General features: G+C 38.3%; 1 protein-coding gene across 1 annotated transcript in view; it reads right to left on the bottom strand.

Moving 5' to 3' along the window:
- MYO16 (myosin XVI) overlaps positions 1 to 19,974 on the bottom strand; it is a 580,058-nt gene that overhangs the window by 533,005 nt on the left and 27,079 nt on the right. The window contains exon 3 of the mRNA XM_004704405.2: positions 12,457 to 12,600. Within this exon, the coding sequence (XP_004704462.1) occupies positions 12,457 to 12,600 (144 nt within the window). The remainder of the gene's footprint in view (positions 1 to 12,456; positions 12,601 to 19,974) is intronic.

Below are 19,974 nucleotides of genomic sequence, written 5' to 3'. Positions count from 1 at the left end.
CTTGTGTTTTCCAGTCTAGCCTGTTGGGGCACCATGCCCTGTCTCCAATGTCCACCCTCATCATTCCCTTTACTTTTCAACACTTGCTTTTCAGCACTTTAAAAAGGTCTTTTGCAGCAAATTTACCCAATACAATTCCCTTTGGATCTCTTGACTCCTGCTACCATGAGCGTTGATTGTGGATCCAAGCAAGATGAAATCCTTGACAACTTCAATCTTTTTCCATTTATTGTGATGTTACCTATTGGTCCAGTTGTGAGGATTTTGTACCTGTTGATATTAAGCTGTAATCCATATTTGAGGGAGCTGTCCTTAATCTTAATCAGCAAGTATTTCGAGTCCTCTCTTTCTATAAACAAGTTTGTGTCCTGAGTATATCACAGGTAGTTAATCAGCCTCCCCCAATCCTGATGTCACCTTATTTTTCATATAGTCCCGTTTCTTGGATTGTCGGCTCAGCATATGGCACCTTTCTATATGTGTAGGCCTGTTAAGGTTATTAAAGTAAAATATGCCTTACTACACCTTCTTTCATGCAGCATCGCTTCATTTCACATACAACTTGACTGGTATGTATTTGTGCACTTCTCCTTTAAATTGTCAGTTATATACTAAATCTACCTGGTAACATATTCCTAGGAGAAATTATATTAGAATCAGGGAATTAGTGGTAAATACAGGGCTACACTGTGTGATACTTTGAGGACTGAGATGGACCAAACACAAGCCATGGTATTTTCAGTTGCCTCATATGCATGTGAAAGTTGGACATTGAATAAGGAAGACTAAAGAAGTATCTATGCATGTGAAGTATGGTACTGTGAAAAATATTAAATATTTTTATTTAATTAAAAGTATTCTCTCCCTCTACATGAAAGAAACAAATACCTGGTCACACTGTAACACAGCCTTCTGAATGTGTGATGTAACATGTGCTCTAGTTGCACATTTCTTAAATTAGAATTATCCATAAAGCTTAACTGTTAGCATTTTTAATTCTTTTAAAAGACTGCAATCATTAAAAGAACATAGTATACAAATCTGCCAAACAGTTATTTCCATGTGGCACATCCTGGATTAAGTTTTCAGAAATGAATTATTATTTAAAATATTGTGATCGGTAGGTTTATTGTGCCAACTTGACCAATAGGAACATGTGGGATTAATAAAGTTGCAGTTTGATTGGAGGGCAAAGAGATACATGTCTCGGCAAGGCCTACCCCTCTCTCTCTTGCTTTCTGGTGATCAGACCATCATGCGGCTACTTGTGAGCTACACTAGTTGTGGGACAGCCAACCAATGGATGGTTTCACTAGAGCTTGAGGATCCTTTGAGATTTGCTTTGCCAAGCTGCCGGTGTATACACTGGTTGAGCTTGAGGTTGGTGGATCCTGTCGCCTTGCATTGTTTCAGTTCAATATCCCACCTGGGCCTGCTTTGCTAAGCTCCTGAGCTTCTCATTGTTGGTGATCTATCTGGCTGTTTGCTTCCTGTGGCCAGACTGACTGCCTTGCTGAGGGAAGACAGCTGTCTGCTTCCTTGACCTTGGACCCAGCAGCCCTCATGAGTTGAAGGACCTTCAGTATATTAACTGTTCCATGGAAGTGAGCTGAGCTGAACCCTTTGTACTGCTGTGTGGATTAATTAGCTGTTATATTCCTTTGTGCTCAATCTATCTATCTATCTATCATCTATCTATCTATAATCATAAGTGTCCTGGTTTTGGTTCGCTAGAGAGCCCTGACACAGGCATTAATGTTATAAGGTATTTGTGGACAAGACACAGTATAGAACAATAAAAAACAAACAAACTCACTGCTAGCGAGTTGATGCCAGCTCATAGAAACTCCACAGAATGGGATATACCTGCTCCTGTGACTGTCTGAGACTGGATCTCTACAGGAGTAGAAAGTCCGCTCTTTCTCCAGTGGAAAGGCTGGTAGATTCAAACCATAGACCTTGCAGGTAGCAGCCCATTGCAAAACCCACTAAGCCACCAAAGTTCAATATAGTTCCTTTAATATTAACATATCCAAATCTGGCAGCTAAGAAATGTAATAGAAAAAGAAATAAAATGGATCCAGAATTTAAAAGAAAGAAAAATATATTAAAGCATGAATTGGGGATTTTTTACTACTGGGTCTGAAATTTCTGAGTTACCAAAACAAGTGTTTAGTTTGCAATATCCCTATATAATAAAACAATTTTCAAATATAGTTAGTACAAGATTATCTGTTTTAATTTAAATCAAAATAGTTTCTATTTCTGTGGAGCTTTGCTTTCTTAGCAAACAGCCCACTCAGCTCCCTGAGAAGGATTCTGAGTTGGACAAAAAATATATGCTGTCACCCAAATCGAACAGTTCAACTGACACCCAGGTCTGTTCTAATGGTGTCAAAAGATGAATGAGTGAACACCAATGACTGAAAGTGAAAGCTAGACATTTCTCCGTCTGCTGATACATGTGGGCATATGTTGATCCTTTCCTCTTGTATTTGGCTGAAGACAACGTATGAAAATAAATACGCGAAACAAGCATCCCTGAAAACAATGATCTTTTGTACGTTTTGATAATAAAGTCAATAGCACTTTAAATACAATGTACATTAAAAACTCTTCTAAGAATGATGTGTTTGGGTGGGGGTGGGGGTACACATCTGAATTTCTCTGACTGCACAAGAGCAAGGAGACTCAACCATCATACCAAGGCCTATGCCTAAGAGGCAGAAGTCCACCATGCTTCCACCCTCCAATCTTCTCCACCAATTTTTACATCAACTGTCTACCCCAAGCACTCTCTGCTCAGCTGGGTTAAAATTTCATTGTAATGTCCACACATACTCAGTGGTATGGTCAACTAACTGATAACACTCAACACATCTCTGTACATCTCATTGGCATGGGCCCACCTTTGACATTGAATAAGGGAAACCATAGAAATTTCTATACATTTGAATTATGGTACTTTGAAGAATATTGAAAGTACCAAAGATTGCTGAAAGAACAAACAAATATGTTAGTTGGAATAAGTACAGCTAGAGTGTTCCTTAAAGTCAATGGGCAGACTTCACCTCATCTCACATGCTGTAGACACATTGTCAGGAGTGCCAAGTCCCTGGAAAAAGACAGTAAGTTTGGTAAAAGTAGAAGGGCAGTGAAAATGAGGAAGACCCTTAACAAGATGGATTGACAGTGGCTGCAATAAAGGGTTCCAACATGACACAGTTGTGAGAATAGGAGGCCAGGCTGAGTTTTGTTCGGCTGTGCATAGGATGGTTCTGGTTGGGTCCTACTTATTTCTCATTCTCATTTCTTATCATGCTCTCCCCTACTTGCTCCATGTCATAAGCCCACAGTGACCTTCTCCCCGACTTGCTCCTTCCCTCAGAGGTCTCTACAGGAGCTGTTCAGTTGCCTATAAGGCTCTTCTTCCACTTGGTTAACAGCACCTCCTCCTCTGTTAGATCTCACCCCAGTGATTCGCTCTTGGAGGACTGATTGGAAAGCGTCATATCTGTCCACATCATGCCGCCTCACATCGTCCTATGCCAGACTTTGTACAAAGCCCTGCAACTCTTCTTTCAGCTGAGATTGCATTCTACAGTGAACAACCACACTGATAACACTGTGCTATTACACTCAATGTACGACTGGTTAGGATACTAGTCAGTCACTTCCTGAGAGTGGACATTTAGTCATTAGTCACTCAAATACTTCCTAAAACTGCTCCTTCTTTACATCAAGCCATGGTCATGCTGGCACTGAATATGAAGGACATCGATCCACTCGTCAATGTCATAAAGCTCACTTTCTATCTGTGGTGTACTTGTAAGTCCAAACTGGATTTTTCCACACCCCAATCAGAACTTTCTGCTCTGACTTCCACAGCATTTAATTCATTGTCTTATGTTTAGGGAAGTTAGCCCTCCTGGCTGAAATGCGGCTCCTTTCAGTCCATCGTTACTTTATACTTACAGACCACCCTGCTTTTGTCTCAGCGTGTGCTTCCTCTTCACTGTGCTCCAAACTCTCAGCTGCTTACTGCGTTTTGTATATCGAGTTTTCATAGGCTAATTTTTGAAAGTAGACCATCAGACTTTTCTTCCTGTATTTGCAGCATTAAAGGCATACTGTCCAGTGTCATCCAACACACAAGCCAGCACGGTATGATTCATGAATAGTCTTGGATGATGTGCTATCAATATTGTTCTTTAATTTGCTCATCCTGTTGGGTCACCTTTCTTTTGAACTGGTAAAAATATGAGTCTCTTCCAGTCAGTTGGCCAAGTAACTGTCTTCCAAATTTCTTGGCATAGACTTGTAAGTGTTTTCATTGCTTCAGCAGCTTGTTGAATCGTTTAAATTGGTAGTCAGTCAATTCCTTGAGCCTTGCTTTTGGCTAATGCTTTCTGTGCATCTTGGACTTCTTTGTCCAGTATCATGGATGAAGATGTGTCCTTGATCACGTCATTGCTTGAAATGGCTGAATGTTGACTTGCTCTTTTTGACACAATGGACCTGCGTGTTCTTTCCAACGTCTTTTGATGCTTTGGGCATCGTTCAAGATTTTGTCAATAGAATTTTCAATACTGCAACTTGAGTCTTAATTTTTCTTTCAGTTTAAGATATGCTGAGCCTGCTGTTCCTTTTTTATTTTCTCCAGGTTATTGCATATTTCATTGTAGTATTTTACTTTGTCTTCTCAAGGTGCCCTTTCAAATTTTCTGTTCATCCCTTTGATTTTATCATGTCATGACCCTTTTCTTTCCTCACGAATGATGTTCTTAATGTTCTCCCACACCTCTTCTGGTCTTCCGTCATTACTACCAAATGCATCAAATCTGTTTTTGTGACGTTCTTGAAATTCAAGAAGGATAGAGTCAATGTTGTAGTTTGGCTCTCCTGGACTTGTTTTAATTTTGTTCATCTTCAATCAATATTTATCAATTCATCTTGATTTAATCCATTTCAGCCTGGTGACATTGGTAAAATTCTTCAATTTCATCGTCACTAGCTTTAATGTTGAATAATATTAGTAGTGACTGGATTTCTTTGTATGCTGATAGATATTATTCTATCACAGAAAGCATTGCACTTCAAGATAGGTTTGACCATGTCTTTTGGATGATGAATCTAACACCATCTCTCTTGAATCTGTCACTCCTGGAGTAGTAAACCATAAGATTTTCTGATTCAAAGTAGCCAAGACCAGTTCAGTTCATTTAGACTACTAATGTCTAAAGTACAAATTTTTTGCAATCCATTCTATTTTGACACCTTCCCATTTTCAATTCATATTTCATGAATTTCTACTAATCAATGTTAACAGCTATTTTCTCCCATTAAGCTTCCAAAGGCTTCCCTCCTACAAACTTTTCTTCATCCACATCATTATGGTCAATTCGACTTTGAGAAGGCAGCTCTTCCTCAATCGTATTTAGAATGCCTTCCAACTTGCGGGTTTATCTGCCACTATCGCTGACAGTGTTCTGGTGCCATTTATGACATTTTCAGTCTCTGGCAATGTTTCCCTGCTATCCATAAAGCGTTCCATGGTGACTACCACGGTTTCTATTAGGTATTTTCAAAATATATGTTTTTCAAAGAACAATTTAAGAGTATGAAATATTTTGAAGATTCAATTTTTATATAACATATTTGAACTTAAAAGATAATTGGTTTTCTATAGCAAAAAAATAAGTTAAAATGAAATTTTAATCATTAACAGTGGAAATCCTTTAAAATGTTGACTGATATTTATATATTTGGTCACTAAAGTCAAGGTAATGACTTGACAGATGTACAGCATATAACATAGCATTAATTATTTTCTGGGTCTACTAATGTCTCTCTCAGTGCAGACACCATGGATCCAGGGATTCTTATTAAGAAAATTCAAGCAGATAGGTATTCAAAGGAGACAGAGATCTTCTTCCAGAGGTGTCAAAGGAAGAACCCTCCTTTAGAGATAGAAGTCTGAAATTGGATTTTTATGGTTAATCTGCGGGCAAGGCATTGGGCTGCTAACCACAAGGTCGCCGGTCCATACCCAATACTCATTCTGACGGAGAAGGTGAGGCTACCAGTGTATATAATTTATGCAGGTAAACACCAAATACTTGTGGTAGATTACTAAGACAGGTAGGATCCTTGAAGTTCACTTCATATTAGTCTGTAGGTACCCTAAGGTAAACAATAAAGTATATGCACCAACAATTTATCGAGACGTTAAATGTGTTTGGGCACAAAATCAATTTGAGGAGCTGGAATGGACTGGATCAGGGTTTCTGGATTGAAAAGGAACAATGAATGCTGGATTGGGGAAAGTCAAGTTAATCATATTGTTTTTTAACTTGGATATGAAATGTGAACAATTGGGTAATAATTACAGAAGATACATTGTTTGCTCATGGAAGAGACTGAGACCTATTGCCTACCTAAAGGAAATGGTGATGAGAATGACTATAAAATAGAATGGAAGGAAAATTAAATGACTAGGGACAGGTCTTTGGAAATGGGGTCATGAGGAGAATCCAGAGAGGATATGAAGAATTTAGCTTTTATTTATTTATTTATAAATCATTTTATTAGGGGCTCTTACAGCCCTTATATAATGATCCATACATCCATTGTATCAACTGTATGCATTTGTACATATGTTGCCATCATTATTTCCAAAACATTTTATATGTACTTGAGCCCTTGCTATCAGCTCCTCTTTTTACCTCCTTCTTCCACCCTCCCACCCCGGTGAACCCTTGATAATTTATAAATTATTTTTATTTTCACATTTTACTTGATCCGCTGGGCTGTGAACCATAAAATGTAGCATTTAAATGAGAACAAAAACCCCTTAAAATGGAAGAAGAGCAGCTGCATAAATAGAAAAAGACGTCAGTAGTGTTTCAGCAGGAAGTTGAAGGCATTTGAGCCTGAAGACTCGATTTTTTCCGGGAAGCGGAAGTTAAGCTCAACTCATAGGAAAGAGATTGAGTATTGTATGTCTGATTATTTACATTAAAAGTTGATGATCAGTCTCCTGGCTTATGTCTATCTTCTGCCACAGTTCTGACTGGACAAACAGACTGAGCTTGAATCCTTCCAATTTATAGTTCATGTTTCATGAATATAACCTTCTGAAATAGCAAAGGCAGCCTGTGTCCCTAGATTTAACAAATCAATATAACAAAGAGCGTCATTTACAACCCAACAATTACATGTTTATGCAGTAATATGTAACCCAGGTGTAGGCAAGCAGCTAATGCACAGTTTTGAGATCATTTCATTTTAATCTGTCCAACTAAGTCATTAGATACATGGATGTCATATGTTTATGTCATTTACAACAGAATCTTTGGGTTCCTTGAAGCTGCCTCCAGCATCCATCAAAACGATGTGATGCCACATTTCCCATTAACTGCAGTCCATGACACCATCCAGCCTCCAGGATAACAAATTACTCACATCAGATGTTCAAGCAAATGACCAAGGATGTTTATAACTGTCACTGCGGTTGCCAATAATCATTGCATTGCTGCTGGAGTGAAAGAGGGATCAAGATATTGCCATGCTGCACTTAGCAGATGGCAATTGATTTGCTAGTTTGGTCTCCTACACCTCTGATTTCAAGAAAGGAAACTGTCTTCAAAGATCTCCTGGTAGCCTATAAGGGGAATATTTCAATGGTCTTATAGTGTCTATTATCCTTTTAAAAATAAAGAAATGAAAATATCTTACCCTAGATTGTATTGGCCATCTCTAGAAATTATGTATAATAGATACACTTTATGTAACATCTTTTAAATGATTCCAGGACACATTAGGTATCAAACCATTCTTTCTAAAATGTTATCAATATCAAACAAAAAAATAGAGTAATTCTACACACAGTCAGCAACACAGGTAATTGTTTTTTTGAACACGGCATCAGCCAGTGGTTGCACTCTGTTCAACTACTCCCCGTTCAAAAGAATGAGCACCAAAATACAGTAATTTGTTTCTTCTGGCTCAAAACGCAATGAACTGTTTAAATGTACATACTTGTCAGCTTTAGAACTGCTACATAAAGAGCAGCTTAGCAAATGCAGCCCCCTCAACACTGAATGTGAAAATTCAGATGGAGCATGCTGCCGATAAAAGCAAATCTTTAGTGTGAAGTCAAATCAGTTAAAAGAGTCAGAACTGAGCAATACTATTCAGAGATCATTCATATCCTATGAAATTGCACGGCGCAAAACAGCAGAGAAAGTCTACTGTTCTTCTCTCAGTAGGCAAGTGATTGATTCTGAGGCTATTGTACAGCATGTATTCAGGGCCTGTTACTCCTATCAAAAGTGTAGTATAGATGTTCCTACTTGTATGTTTTTGCTTCAGTTTCTCTCTCTCTCCATATGCAAGAAGTAAAGAAAAACAGAAACACCTATAGAAATAAACTCTCTGTGTGTGTGTGTGTGTGCTGGAAATCCAGGTTTTCAAGGACATAAAATATGGCATGAGTTAATCACTTTTTTGCCATCTTGAATTGTTTTCTTGAATAACACAAAGCCTTCCCCAAACCTGGAAAATAACACATTGTCCTGAAGTTATTGGAAAAAAATGTTGGGTTATAAGTATTAGGCTTGGAATATGGTACAAATTTAAAAATATGCAGAACATTTGAGTTATGTAGATTGGAAACAGTAATCATGTAAGTGAGATGCTCAAATAAAAAAATGCGACTGCGAATTCTCAGTTGGGTACATGTATACTCTCAATAATTATGGATGTTGGACATAAAAAGTAGGATATATTAAAATATTTTATTGAAAGGTAAGAGATTAGGGTTTGGGAATTCATTGTACTATCTAACCTCTTGGCTATTTTAACTCTTTATGTCAAAATAAGTTATATATTAAGTCACTGCATACATCATGGAAAAGCCTTAAGTGTCTGGCATGATAATATATATGAAACAGCATTGCCATTTGCCATTCAATTTGCTCTAATCCGTGGCAACCACATGTACGACAAAGTTAAGTATTTACTGTTCCTGCGTCACCTTTAAAATTGGTGGACTATTTATCGAGTCCTTGCTGAGGCCATTGCCTAGTGCCTTCCAGTCTGGTTGTCTTACGTTCAGCACTAAATTGAACAGTATTATTTTGTCCCCCCAGAGTTTTCATTAGCTAATCTTTAGAAGTAGACTGCAAAGCGTTTCTTTCTGACTAATCACAGTCTGGAAGTTCGCCTGAAACCTACCGACCAGGGGTGAGCCTGGTGGTATTTGAAACACTGGTGGTATGCTTTCCGAGTTATGTCAACACACAGCACAAACTGACAGAGAAATGCATTGGGAAAAACTGCGGAGACACTGCAAAACCATATGGAAACATATGATAGAAATTGTGTTAATAATCACTCTATATTCCCTTCCTTAAATATTGAAACCATTTTGAAGAACTCATCATATCCTGACTCTCAGTTCCTAACATATTCTCCCTCTGGATTATTTCACATGTAAACTTTTGAAACAAAGAGAAAATTGGTATGGAGCATTTTTGTTTAGTAACATATATGCATAATGCCTCTTAATTCACATTCTAACTTCTAAATAACCAATTTCAACACTTAGTTTTAAAAGAAATTGTAGGATACAGCAATGGTTATCATGATATTGTTAGTCCACTTTGGGAATGTTTGCTCTGCGTGAATTATATTGCAAGCAACATAGCAGTAATACAGAAGGATCAGAGCTCCAGCTGCTGAAGGTAGTCTGCGAGTTCAAATCCTGGTTCCACCACTTAGTAGCTGGCTTCTGTATGTGTGTTAACTTGTCTTTGCTTTAATTGCCTCACCAATAAAATGAACAGTCTGCTAGCATCTACAGAATTGAGTTTGTGAGAATTAAGTGAGTTGACAAAAGTACAGCATGTAGAAAAATGCATGACACATTGTAAGGCTGAGTAAAGTTAATTATTAGTATCTGTTAGAGTTTTGTGGATCATTTGGCAAGAAAATTGACAACAATTACAGTAGTTAAGCCTACCCCAAAACATTAAACAGTTTTGACTCACCTAAATAGCAATGTTCTAATGTTGTTAAGTATATGCTGGTAATACTCACACATACACACACACACATCTGTATTTATAAATAATTTATGATAAATATTTATGTCAAAAATCAAGGAAGACAATCTTAAAGATAAAAATTTCCTGAATAATTTAAAACTGTTACTTGAAGACATTTTTATTCATTTAAATGCTAATTCTATGTTTCACACAGAATTGTAAATGTTTCCATCTTAGTATACAAAAATTCTCGTCATAAATCCTCAAGTCTCTCGCTCAGACTTGGAAGTCATCCATGAGCTCTTTTCTTTCCTCATATAATTTCCAAGGAAAAGCAAGAGGAATCACTCATCTGTTTTGCGAATCATATGACCGTCAATCTTGGTCTCTCATCCAATCCAACCTCCCACCAAATACCTACAATTCTGCCCTCATAATCTGCCCAGATGTCAGCCACGGGATATCTTACTCCTTTGTTCCTGCTCTTTCCAACAATTTCTTACTACTTAATACACTCAACTTTGGGCACTACATCAGACTATGTTGGGCTCTGTTACTCATTAGATTTTCAGGGGCTGATTTTTCAGAAGTGGATCTATTTTGGAAGTAGGCTGAAATCTTACTATTCTGGAACCTCACTTTGCTGAAACCTACTGACTGTGGGTGACCATGGTGGCATTGGATATACCGGTGGTATAACCTCCACCACAGAACCACAAACTTAGAGATGAGTGGTTGAACAGGCAGTGTTGAATTGTGTGCAAAAGATAAACTTATTTCTTAAGCTCATTTATATGTATCTGAATACAGGGTATTTACAGATGCAACCAAGTTAAAATGATGTCATATTGCACTAGTGTGGAACCTGAATCCACAATGACTGGTACCTTTCTAAAGAAGGAAGAGGGAGATTCCAGTACAGAGTCGATGATGGAGGAAGATCTTACAGTGATGCAGCTACAAACCAAGGCTGGTGGGTCTTGGCAGAAGACGGCTGAGGTAAGGGAGAATTCTTCCCGAGAGGTTTCGAGGGAGCAGGACCCTGCCACCACTTGATTTCTGATTTTTACCATCCAGATGTGCGAGAGAAATATCTGTTGTTTATTTGCTGCCACCAAGATCCTGGTAATGTGGCAGTCGCCCTAAGAGTGAATCCAGGCAGCTTAACCCTGAAGAATCAGGAGGAACTGTGGGGATTGTGATCTTGATTTCAAATCTAGACTTTGTATCTTTGTTCTTTTGGTTGGTGGCAGGGTTTTTGTTTTTTTTTCATAGTATTCAAACATCACTTCTTTTGCTTGTCAAGTACTGAGGGCTTTGTAAAACAAGCACATCTTAGAACTCCTTTTCTTATTCGTAATGAAAAATAACATTCTTTATCACTACCTGCAGATCTCTGAAGGCTTTCCCAAACTCAAATGTACTCTCTTAATGTTTCTACAAATAAGTGAAGCAAAACAAAAAGCCCAATTCCAAAGCAACTGAAATGAGTGAGAAAATCATTGTCAAGGGTCCACATTATAAGTGAAAATTTAAAATCGAAGACCTGCAATGTTTTTGACATTTAACATTTTCCTTTTTATGTAACTAAGTGTAGAATTTGTATTACTAGATGTATCAAAGATAAAAGTTCAATATAAGCTACATGTCAATATAATTATATCTCTGGTGAGTGAAAAAATAGAATGTGAATGTAAACTGAAGAATAATAGAAGAAAATAGCTCACACTTTGCTAGCGATGACAGACTTGCCAATTATTAAGGCATATAACGTCCAAAGACAGACAGGAGCAATATAGCTAGGTGTGACCATACATAACTTGTTTTATGAACTATGTAACCTAAAACCTTAATCTCTAATTATCTTGTGCTCTAGGAAAATTACCTATATAAATGCACCATTTTTTTCAATTAAAAAATTATAAATATTATAGTTCAGTTTATAACATTTTATATGCCGCCTTTACTGGTGCTATAAGCCAAATATCAGACGTGGGAGGTTTTAAGAAAACATCTGTTTCTCACAGTTTAGGAGGCTGGAAGTACAAGTTCGGGTGCCAGTTTAATTTAGGAAGATTCTCCCCCGCCCCTTGGGAGAAAGTTCTTTGTCTTCCTGAGTTTCTGCTCCTGGAAGATGCTCACTTAGCTTGGCTTCTCTTTTTCCTCATCTCTGCTTCTCTCAAGACTTTCTTATTTGAAATTTTGACTTAAGAGATGCCCTTCACTAATCTTCTTTCATTAGCATAACAAAGGCAACCCATTCCCAAATGGAATCTTGACCACAGGCATTGAGTTGAGAATGTCAAATTTTGTGGGTGGGGGTGGGGATGGGAAGGGTGACACAATTCGAGCTATAACATATGGGTCAAGTCTTATATCAGTCAATAGGAAGAATTTATCTACTTACTAATACAAGCAGCAAAACGATATCAGCATTATCACATGCACAGGCAATGTGCATGGGTGTCCAAAAATCTTCATCTTGCTGGTTTACATTGACCCCTCTGTCAATCAGGACCTCCGTAATGAAGGCGTTATCATACCGGGCACACTGAAATATAAATCAGAAATCAAGTCAAATGATGAAATCTATAATATGGTTCAAGCCAAATTTCTCAGGAACTGCAATTTTAAATAACAATTTTGAAATTTGAAAGGTGGAAACAAACTGACAAACAATTTCATGTTTGTAATTAACAAAGAGAAAGTAGACAATAGAAATGTTTTTAAAAAGGAAAGAAGTATTCCACTCCTCGGGTTGTCTTCACCAGCACACTGGGGAATCTTAGAATAGTTTAGATGATTTATCAAGGGTATGTGTCTACACTACAGATAAGGGCAAATTCTTTCAAACAGCATGTTTTATCATTGTAAACCATAATAAATTTAACCACGACATGGCACCCAAGAAAGACCTTTCACAGACTTGCTTTATTTCTCATCATTCTTATATGTACTCCCCCCAGTTCCTAATTATAACAAAATATAATGATGGAATCTGCTAACATAAAATTTAATGATTGAACACTACTTTATTTTATAGTTCTCAATAATCTACTACATCAAACTCCCAAGAACACTTTTGGTTTCGTTTTAATACACTACTAAAGGCTAAATTAATGGCAGCGAGTATTAATGGCTAATGGGAGCCTTGTTGGCACAATGGGTTACAAGGGGGTCTGCTAACTGCAGTGTCAGTTGTTCAAAGCCACCAGCCACTCCTCAGGAGCAAGATGATGCTTTCCAGTCCTGGTAGAATTACAGTCTCAGAAGCTCACAGGGTTGGAGAGTAGAATTCTAGAGTCCTGAGTGGGAATGAATACAATGGCAGAGAGTTTTCTGTACTTTAAATGTTATTTATTTTGTTTTGAACTCTAATTAACATATATAATTCAATAGTTCACTCATATGAAGAAGTACTGTGTAGCCATCACAGATAATCAAGTTCAGAATCATTTCTACCTTCTGTTACATACTGTTAGTGACTCCTCATTTCCTCCACCCTCCCCTTCAGGGGCCCCAGCCAATTATCAATTTCATTACTATCTTCCCATAAAAGTTTCCCTATACAGATAAATATACAATATTAGGTCTGAAAACAAACAAGGATCCATCAACAATAGCCATATAAAATCAAAAGAGACCTCAATCTATGAGAAAACAGAGATATATTTAAAAATTAGAATCATTTCACATTGAGTCCATAAGGAGATCAGGTTACAAAGTATTACATTCCAGTCCAAGTACACTTGCTAAAATCCACTTTAAAATGTTCTTGGTCTGTTTGGGGGCTGTTGACATTCCTGGACCAGGTGCACTGAGGATTCACCAGAGGCTCATCCCACATAGAGACTCTGCAAATGGATTTTGAACTGTTGCTCTCACAATCACCCACAGCACTTTGCAAATAGGATATTTAGGATTTAGACACTGGTACTGTTCCTTCATCCATGTTTGGATCTTATTATTAGTTATCTTTGGATCACACAGGCTGGTGTTCTTCTACAACTTGGATACAAGCCATCCATATAAGTCAATGCTAGCTTCTTAGATGTAGGACCTATGAAGTTGTGATTAGAACTCCACATTGAGTCTAACACTTTGTCTATTAGAATTTTAATAAAAATCGAAGAGGAACTCTGCTAGCTTCACGCTCTGCCCTGCAAATTATGTAGCCAGTCATTGTGTGTTTTTAATAGCACTATACTCAGTCAGAGATGCCTACACTGTCCAATCTTCTTTACTTATTCTGATAGCACCCCTGCCTCCCCTATTCTGCTGTGTTTGATAATTCATTGTCATGGCCACACAGAGCTCACAGACAATACCTATAATTATAGGATTTATTAGAGAATAGACATGTTACAATTCGGTATTAGAAATGATAAGGCTTCAATACTTTCATCAGGATGGGCTGCAAACACATTACTCTCTGGTCCCTGTTTTCTCAACCATGTGGCCCCTTGGCCTGATTTGCTCCACCAAGTGTTACAAAGCTCTTTTACTTATCAGTGAATGCTCATCAGAGGTATCTCATTCCACAAGTGAACCTCAATCCAAAATGGCTTAGCTCTTGTTCTTTGGGTCAACAAACCCAGCTCCCCAGACAAGTGCTCTGGATATAGGCCACTCGACCAGCAAGCTTCTGCCTGAAGGCACTCAGCTTTCCCACTCTGTGGTCAAGAAAAGCCCAAATTCCCTCTCCTGGCACCTCCCTGCTTCTGCTGCCCTCACTTCTCTGCAGCTGATTCTCATTGTATCTTGTCATCTCTAGTGTCACAGTTGTACCTCTTAGATCTAGGAGGATCATCACAGAGGGACTGTGTCCAAAGGATGTGCTCTGCTCTGGGTCTCTGTTCTTGATGGCAGTGTGAGTCCCAATTCCACTTCTGGGATGATACACTTTAAAGAAATAGTGGGAATGCAAAACTGACCCATCTCCATGCCACACCTTATTTGTATAGCCTCACTCAAGCACAAGAAGTATCTCATTTGCCTTACTAGCAAGCCATTCTACCCCTGGCTGGTTCATAGCTCTGTCGAGTCATTTGGTGAGAGTTGTAAAGACCATAACTAGGAGGACCATATTAAGCAATTCACTGCAATATAATTGCAAACTATGGAGATGGGGGGTTGGATGAAAGACAACAGAGGGATACAAAGACAAGAGCAAGGCCCATTTAGAGAGTGGCTATAAATACAGTAGCTATATCTCTATGTATACTGATCATTTTAAATGTGAAGACTCTAAATACATCAACTGAAAGAAAATCTTAAAGTGCATTAAAAGAAAAACTTCAAATATATGCTAATCATGTTTATGCTATTTATTTACACGATAGATTCCCTTAAATATAAAGGAATTTAAACTTAAATTTAAACAGAAGACTCTCCACAAGAATGGTTGACAAGTTAAATATAAAGTGATGGGGAAATACTCCCTTCTAATGCTCATCAAAAGAAAGCTGCAGTGACCAGATTCATTTCTCATGAGGAAAACTTCAGATTAATGAAAATGGTCAGGAAGGCGAAGGTGCAAAGCAATCCTACACATGCGTGCACTGACAATTAAAAATTGCTATATTCCTCACATCTACAATTTAGTGGCATTACTTTTGCTTAGTATGCCACTCAATCATTGTTGTTGTTGTTGTTCTTAGGTGTCATAGAGTCAACTCCAACTCATAGCAACACTGTGTATAAGAGAAGGAAACACTGCCCCGTCCTGTGACATCCTTACAATTGTTAGTGATTGCGCCCATTGTTGAAGCCGCTGTGTCCATCCATCTTGCCAAGTGTCTTTCTCATCCCCACTATCCTCCACTTTGCCAAGCGTGATGTCCTTCCCCAGTGACTGCTCTCTGCTGGTAACATCATCACCTATTTCCAAAATGCCTTTCACCTTCAGCAGATGCAAATCACCAACAATGCAGGCTTGATATGTCAGTCAAAATATTCCAGCTGGGATAGCTATGGTGGAACAGTTTGCCTACGGTTAATCCATTCTACTTAAGTGTGCTAACTTTAGTATCAGCCCTTTGCTAACGACATTTCACCTTTGGCTCCATTTGCGGGCCACCAGATTGTGCTTAATAACCATGGACGTGTAGTTGCAGTAACGATCACAAGGGAACAAGTTGCCCAGAGTTTGAAAAGTGGCTAATTGTATCTTATTTTTCAACCTGTTTCTTTTTTGTATATGAATCTGTATCCTCCCTTCTTTCTGTCATCAATCTGAAAAAAAACAGCAGAAATTATTTGTCACACTGAATCATTAAGACAATTCATTCTTGAGGGGAGAATCCCGCAGGTGCCCAGGAGCTTAGTCTAGGCTGTATTTGTTTACTTTATGCTCCCATGATGAATAATTATTGCAGCAATTAATTTTTAAATGCAAATGTGGAATGTGTCTCACTGGTTTGTTTAAATAGCCATTGTCCACCTTAGTCCGTGGCATTTTCAGTGCACAAAATTCATGATCGGCATTGTCGTGAAATGGTCAGTGTCTGGGATCTTCAAAAAGTAACTCAGAATGGATCATAGACCTAAATAGAAAAAAAGAAAACCTATGTTGACCATAGATTTGGTCCAGAGTATTCCGATGGACTATCTAATGTATACTATAAAAGAAAATAATACTAATTTGGACTTCTTATTTACGTTTAGACATGTCAGTCCATTGACAAGGAAATTGTCCTCAATCAAGTACAGGGGCAGTGCAAAAGAAGACCCTTAACAAGAAGGGGTGACACAGTGACGGCAACGATGTGCAGAAACTTAAGGACAATTGGGGGGACCGTGCAGGACTCGGGTGGGGCTGGATCGTTCTGCTGTATCCAGGATCACGATGAGTTGGGACTGCCTTTAGAGCATCAAACACAGCCAAGCTGAAAGCCTGTGTACTGTGAAACGCTCTTCATAGAATAACAAGACAACCCTCCTACTTGGAGAAAATATTTGTAAGTCACATTTCTGACCAAGGGATACTTCCCACGAGATATGGAGAATTCTTAAAACTTGATCAGAAAACCATCCCATTTATCATGGACAAAAAACAAACAAACCTGAACAGACCTTTCAGTAAAAGAGATACACACATGGTACATAGACAGGCTCTGCTCAGCGTCACGTGTCATGAATGCCCTTTTTCACGGAGCTCCTTCGACTCAGAGCGAGCATCTTAGACAGTGATGCTGCCCTTGTGTGTTTCCTCGTGTCAACAGCACCCTCTCTCGCAAGGAGTAACTGATGGATTTGGACAACCGACTTTGTGGCTTGTAGCCCAAAACATGACCTACACCACCACCATGGTCCCCCATATATCCTTAGAGGGTTACAAAGTCAAACAGCAGTGTTGATACCACCGTACCTTCATTAAAAAGGCTACAATTCAAACACCGACAACCACAAATGCTGGTGAGGAGTGGGTATGACAAAAACCCTCATTCGTTGTTCGTGAGAATTCCCCAGCTTTGGAAGACAGTTTGGACTTTCTTATAAATAAACATTGCTTTATTATGTGATTCTGTATTCATCTCCTAGGCATTTCCCAAAGGCAATAAAAATTATGGCCTCATAAAACCCAAATACAACTGTTTATAGCTGCTCTGTTCATATTTGAAGAGAATAAAGGCTGTCAAAAAGATGTCCTTCATGGTGAGAATAGAAAAACTCGGTGGATCTATACAATGGAATAGCATTCCAGATTAAAACACAAACGCTCTCAGCCCTGAAAAGATGTAGAGGAGCTTTAGTTGTTTCTTAAGTGAAAGAAGTCAATCTGAAAAGGATACAGTCCCTGATTCCAACTCCCTAACGTACTACACAGACCAAGCTAAGGAGACAGTAAAAGGCAGTGGTGGCTCAAGTCTCCGAGGGGGGCATGGTGAAGAGAAGACAGAGAAGCACAGGCCAGTTTAAGGGAATGGACGCTCTTCTGCGTGATACCTCACAGGTGGAAACAAAGTATGCACTTCTCAAAATCCACAGAAATGTACACGAGCAACATGTAATCAAACCGCTGCTTTTTAAATAATAATATATCGCTATCGGTTCCTCATTTGTGTGTGTATATGTGTGTGCATAAATAAATAAATATACACACAAATGATGAACATATAGCGCTATATTATTATTTAAATAATAATATATACAAATAAATACACACACATATATGTTTATTTCTAAAAGTTTATGGGAAAATTCCATTATCTTTTAATTCCATTTTTCCATGAAAATTGTGAAGGCTCCTTTTATATAAATATCATTGATTAAACATAAATTAAGAATAGAAAATATCATGGATTGCCCAAAAAACAAACACATCTGTCTTGGAAGATGACCAGAAAGCTCCTTAGAGGCATGGATGGTGAGACTTCGTCCCACATACTGTGGACATGTTTTCAGGACACAACAGTCCATGGAGCAAGACATCATGCTTGCTAAAGTCGAGAGGTAACGAAAGAGAAGGAGGTCCTCAATCGAGAGGTTAGATCCAGCAGCTGCAGCATAGGAACAGTTGTGTATTAAGTCATTATGGGTCAGAACTGACTTGTTGGCACCTAATAACAACTACAACATAATAGTGTAATAGTGAAGGAGAAGTGAAATAATACCGTTAACTATACAGGGTTAAGCTAAAGAAACCTACTAAAAATACTAAAACCCAAGCCCAATGGCACAAAGTTGATTCTGATGCACAGTGAACCTCTCTGGGTTTTCGTTTTCTTTTTCTTTTTTTATTTTATTTTTCTGGGTTTTCTTAGAAAGAAAATCTTTAGGGGAATAGACAGTCTCTTCTTTCTCCTGCAGAGCTGTGAGTGGGTTTGAAATTCTAACCTTGCAATTAGCACTGCAAAAGAATTACAGCAGATACTGCATCAAAGGAAAGAAAGAAAATGAAAAATAAAACTTGAATCATAAAAATGTACTGAAGCACAAAGAATTTAGGGGCAAAAAAAGGGGGGAGCAAGAGATTAAAAGCAAGCAGGAGAATGATAGATTTGACCTTGGTCATTTTTTGCTTTTGCAGTGGAATTTTGACTCAAAGCAACTCACAATGCAGAGAAGAATTTCTGCACAGGGTTTTCCTGGAAGTCGTCTCAAAGAAGTAGACCTCCAGGGTTTTGTTTGTTTGTTTGTTTGTTTGTTTGTTTTCCCCACAGATGGAGGCACTGTGTCAGCTCACACTGTCAGTCTTTCCGTGAGCAGCCCACCGCTTTATGGTGATGCCAGCAATGTACCTTGATTGGAATCTCACCTCATCAATAATCCTACTAGCTTTAAATATTCCCACATGACAGCTTATAGGCAGAAAATTTCAAATTGGATAAAAAAATTAAAATGATAAAAAATAGTATTTTCCAATAATAAACAAAAAACCAGGAAGCTTATGAGAGTTTTCAGTCTTGCCATTACTCTTCAACTTTGTACTGGAGGGTTCAGTGCAATAAGGGGTAGAAGGAAAAGAAGGCATGTGAGTTAGATAGAAAATTAAATTACTTTTTCACAGGGATGGATGGCAGGTTCATGTAGAATATAAAATGGACCCTACAAGATAAACAAAGAGGGAGAGAGTCTCTCAATCAAAGGTAGCAACATTGTAGCATACAAGATCAATATTTGATTGCTTACTGTAGACCTGGCCCCGGGCTCACAGAGACCCCACGTGTATCACTGCTCACTTGAATTCTCTGAACTGCAATCTTCACAGGTCGCCAGGTAATTCTTCCATGAAGACCCTCGCTGTCATCAAGTTCATTCTGACTCATAGTGACCATCTAGAACAGGGCAGAAATGTCCCTGTGCATTTCTGAGACTATAATTCTCCATATGAGCAAAGAGCCTCATCTTTCTCCTATGAAACAGCTGGTGGTTTTGAACAGCTGACCTTGTGGTTATCAATCCAACGCATGACCACTGTGTC

This window comes from Echinops telfairi, unplaced genomic scaffold (genome assembly GCF_000313985.2).
Source record: "Echinops telfairi isolate 266 unplaced genomic scaffold, ASM31398v2 ScPeMD7_7467;HRSCAF=8505_1, whole genome shotgun sequence".
NCBI lineage: Eukaryota > Metazoa > Chordata > Mammalia > Afrosoricida > Tenrecidae > Echinops > Echinops telfairi.
Note: the sequence above shows the minus strand (reverse complement) of the source record. Positions and strands in the feature narration are given on the sequence as shown.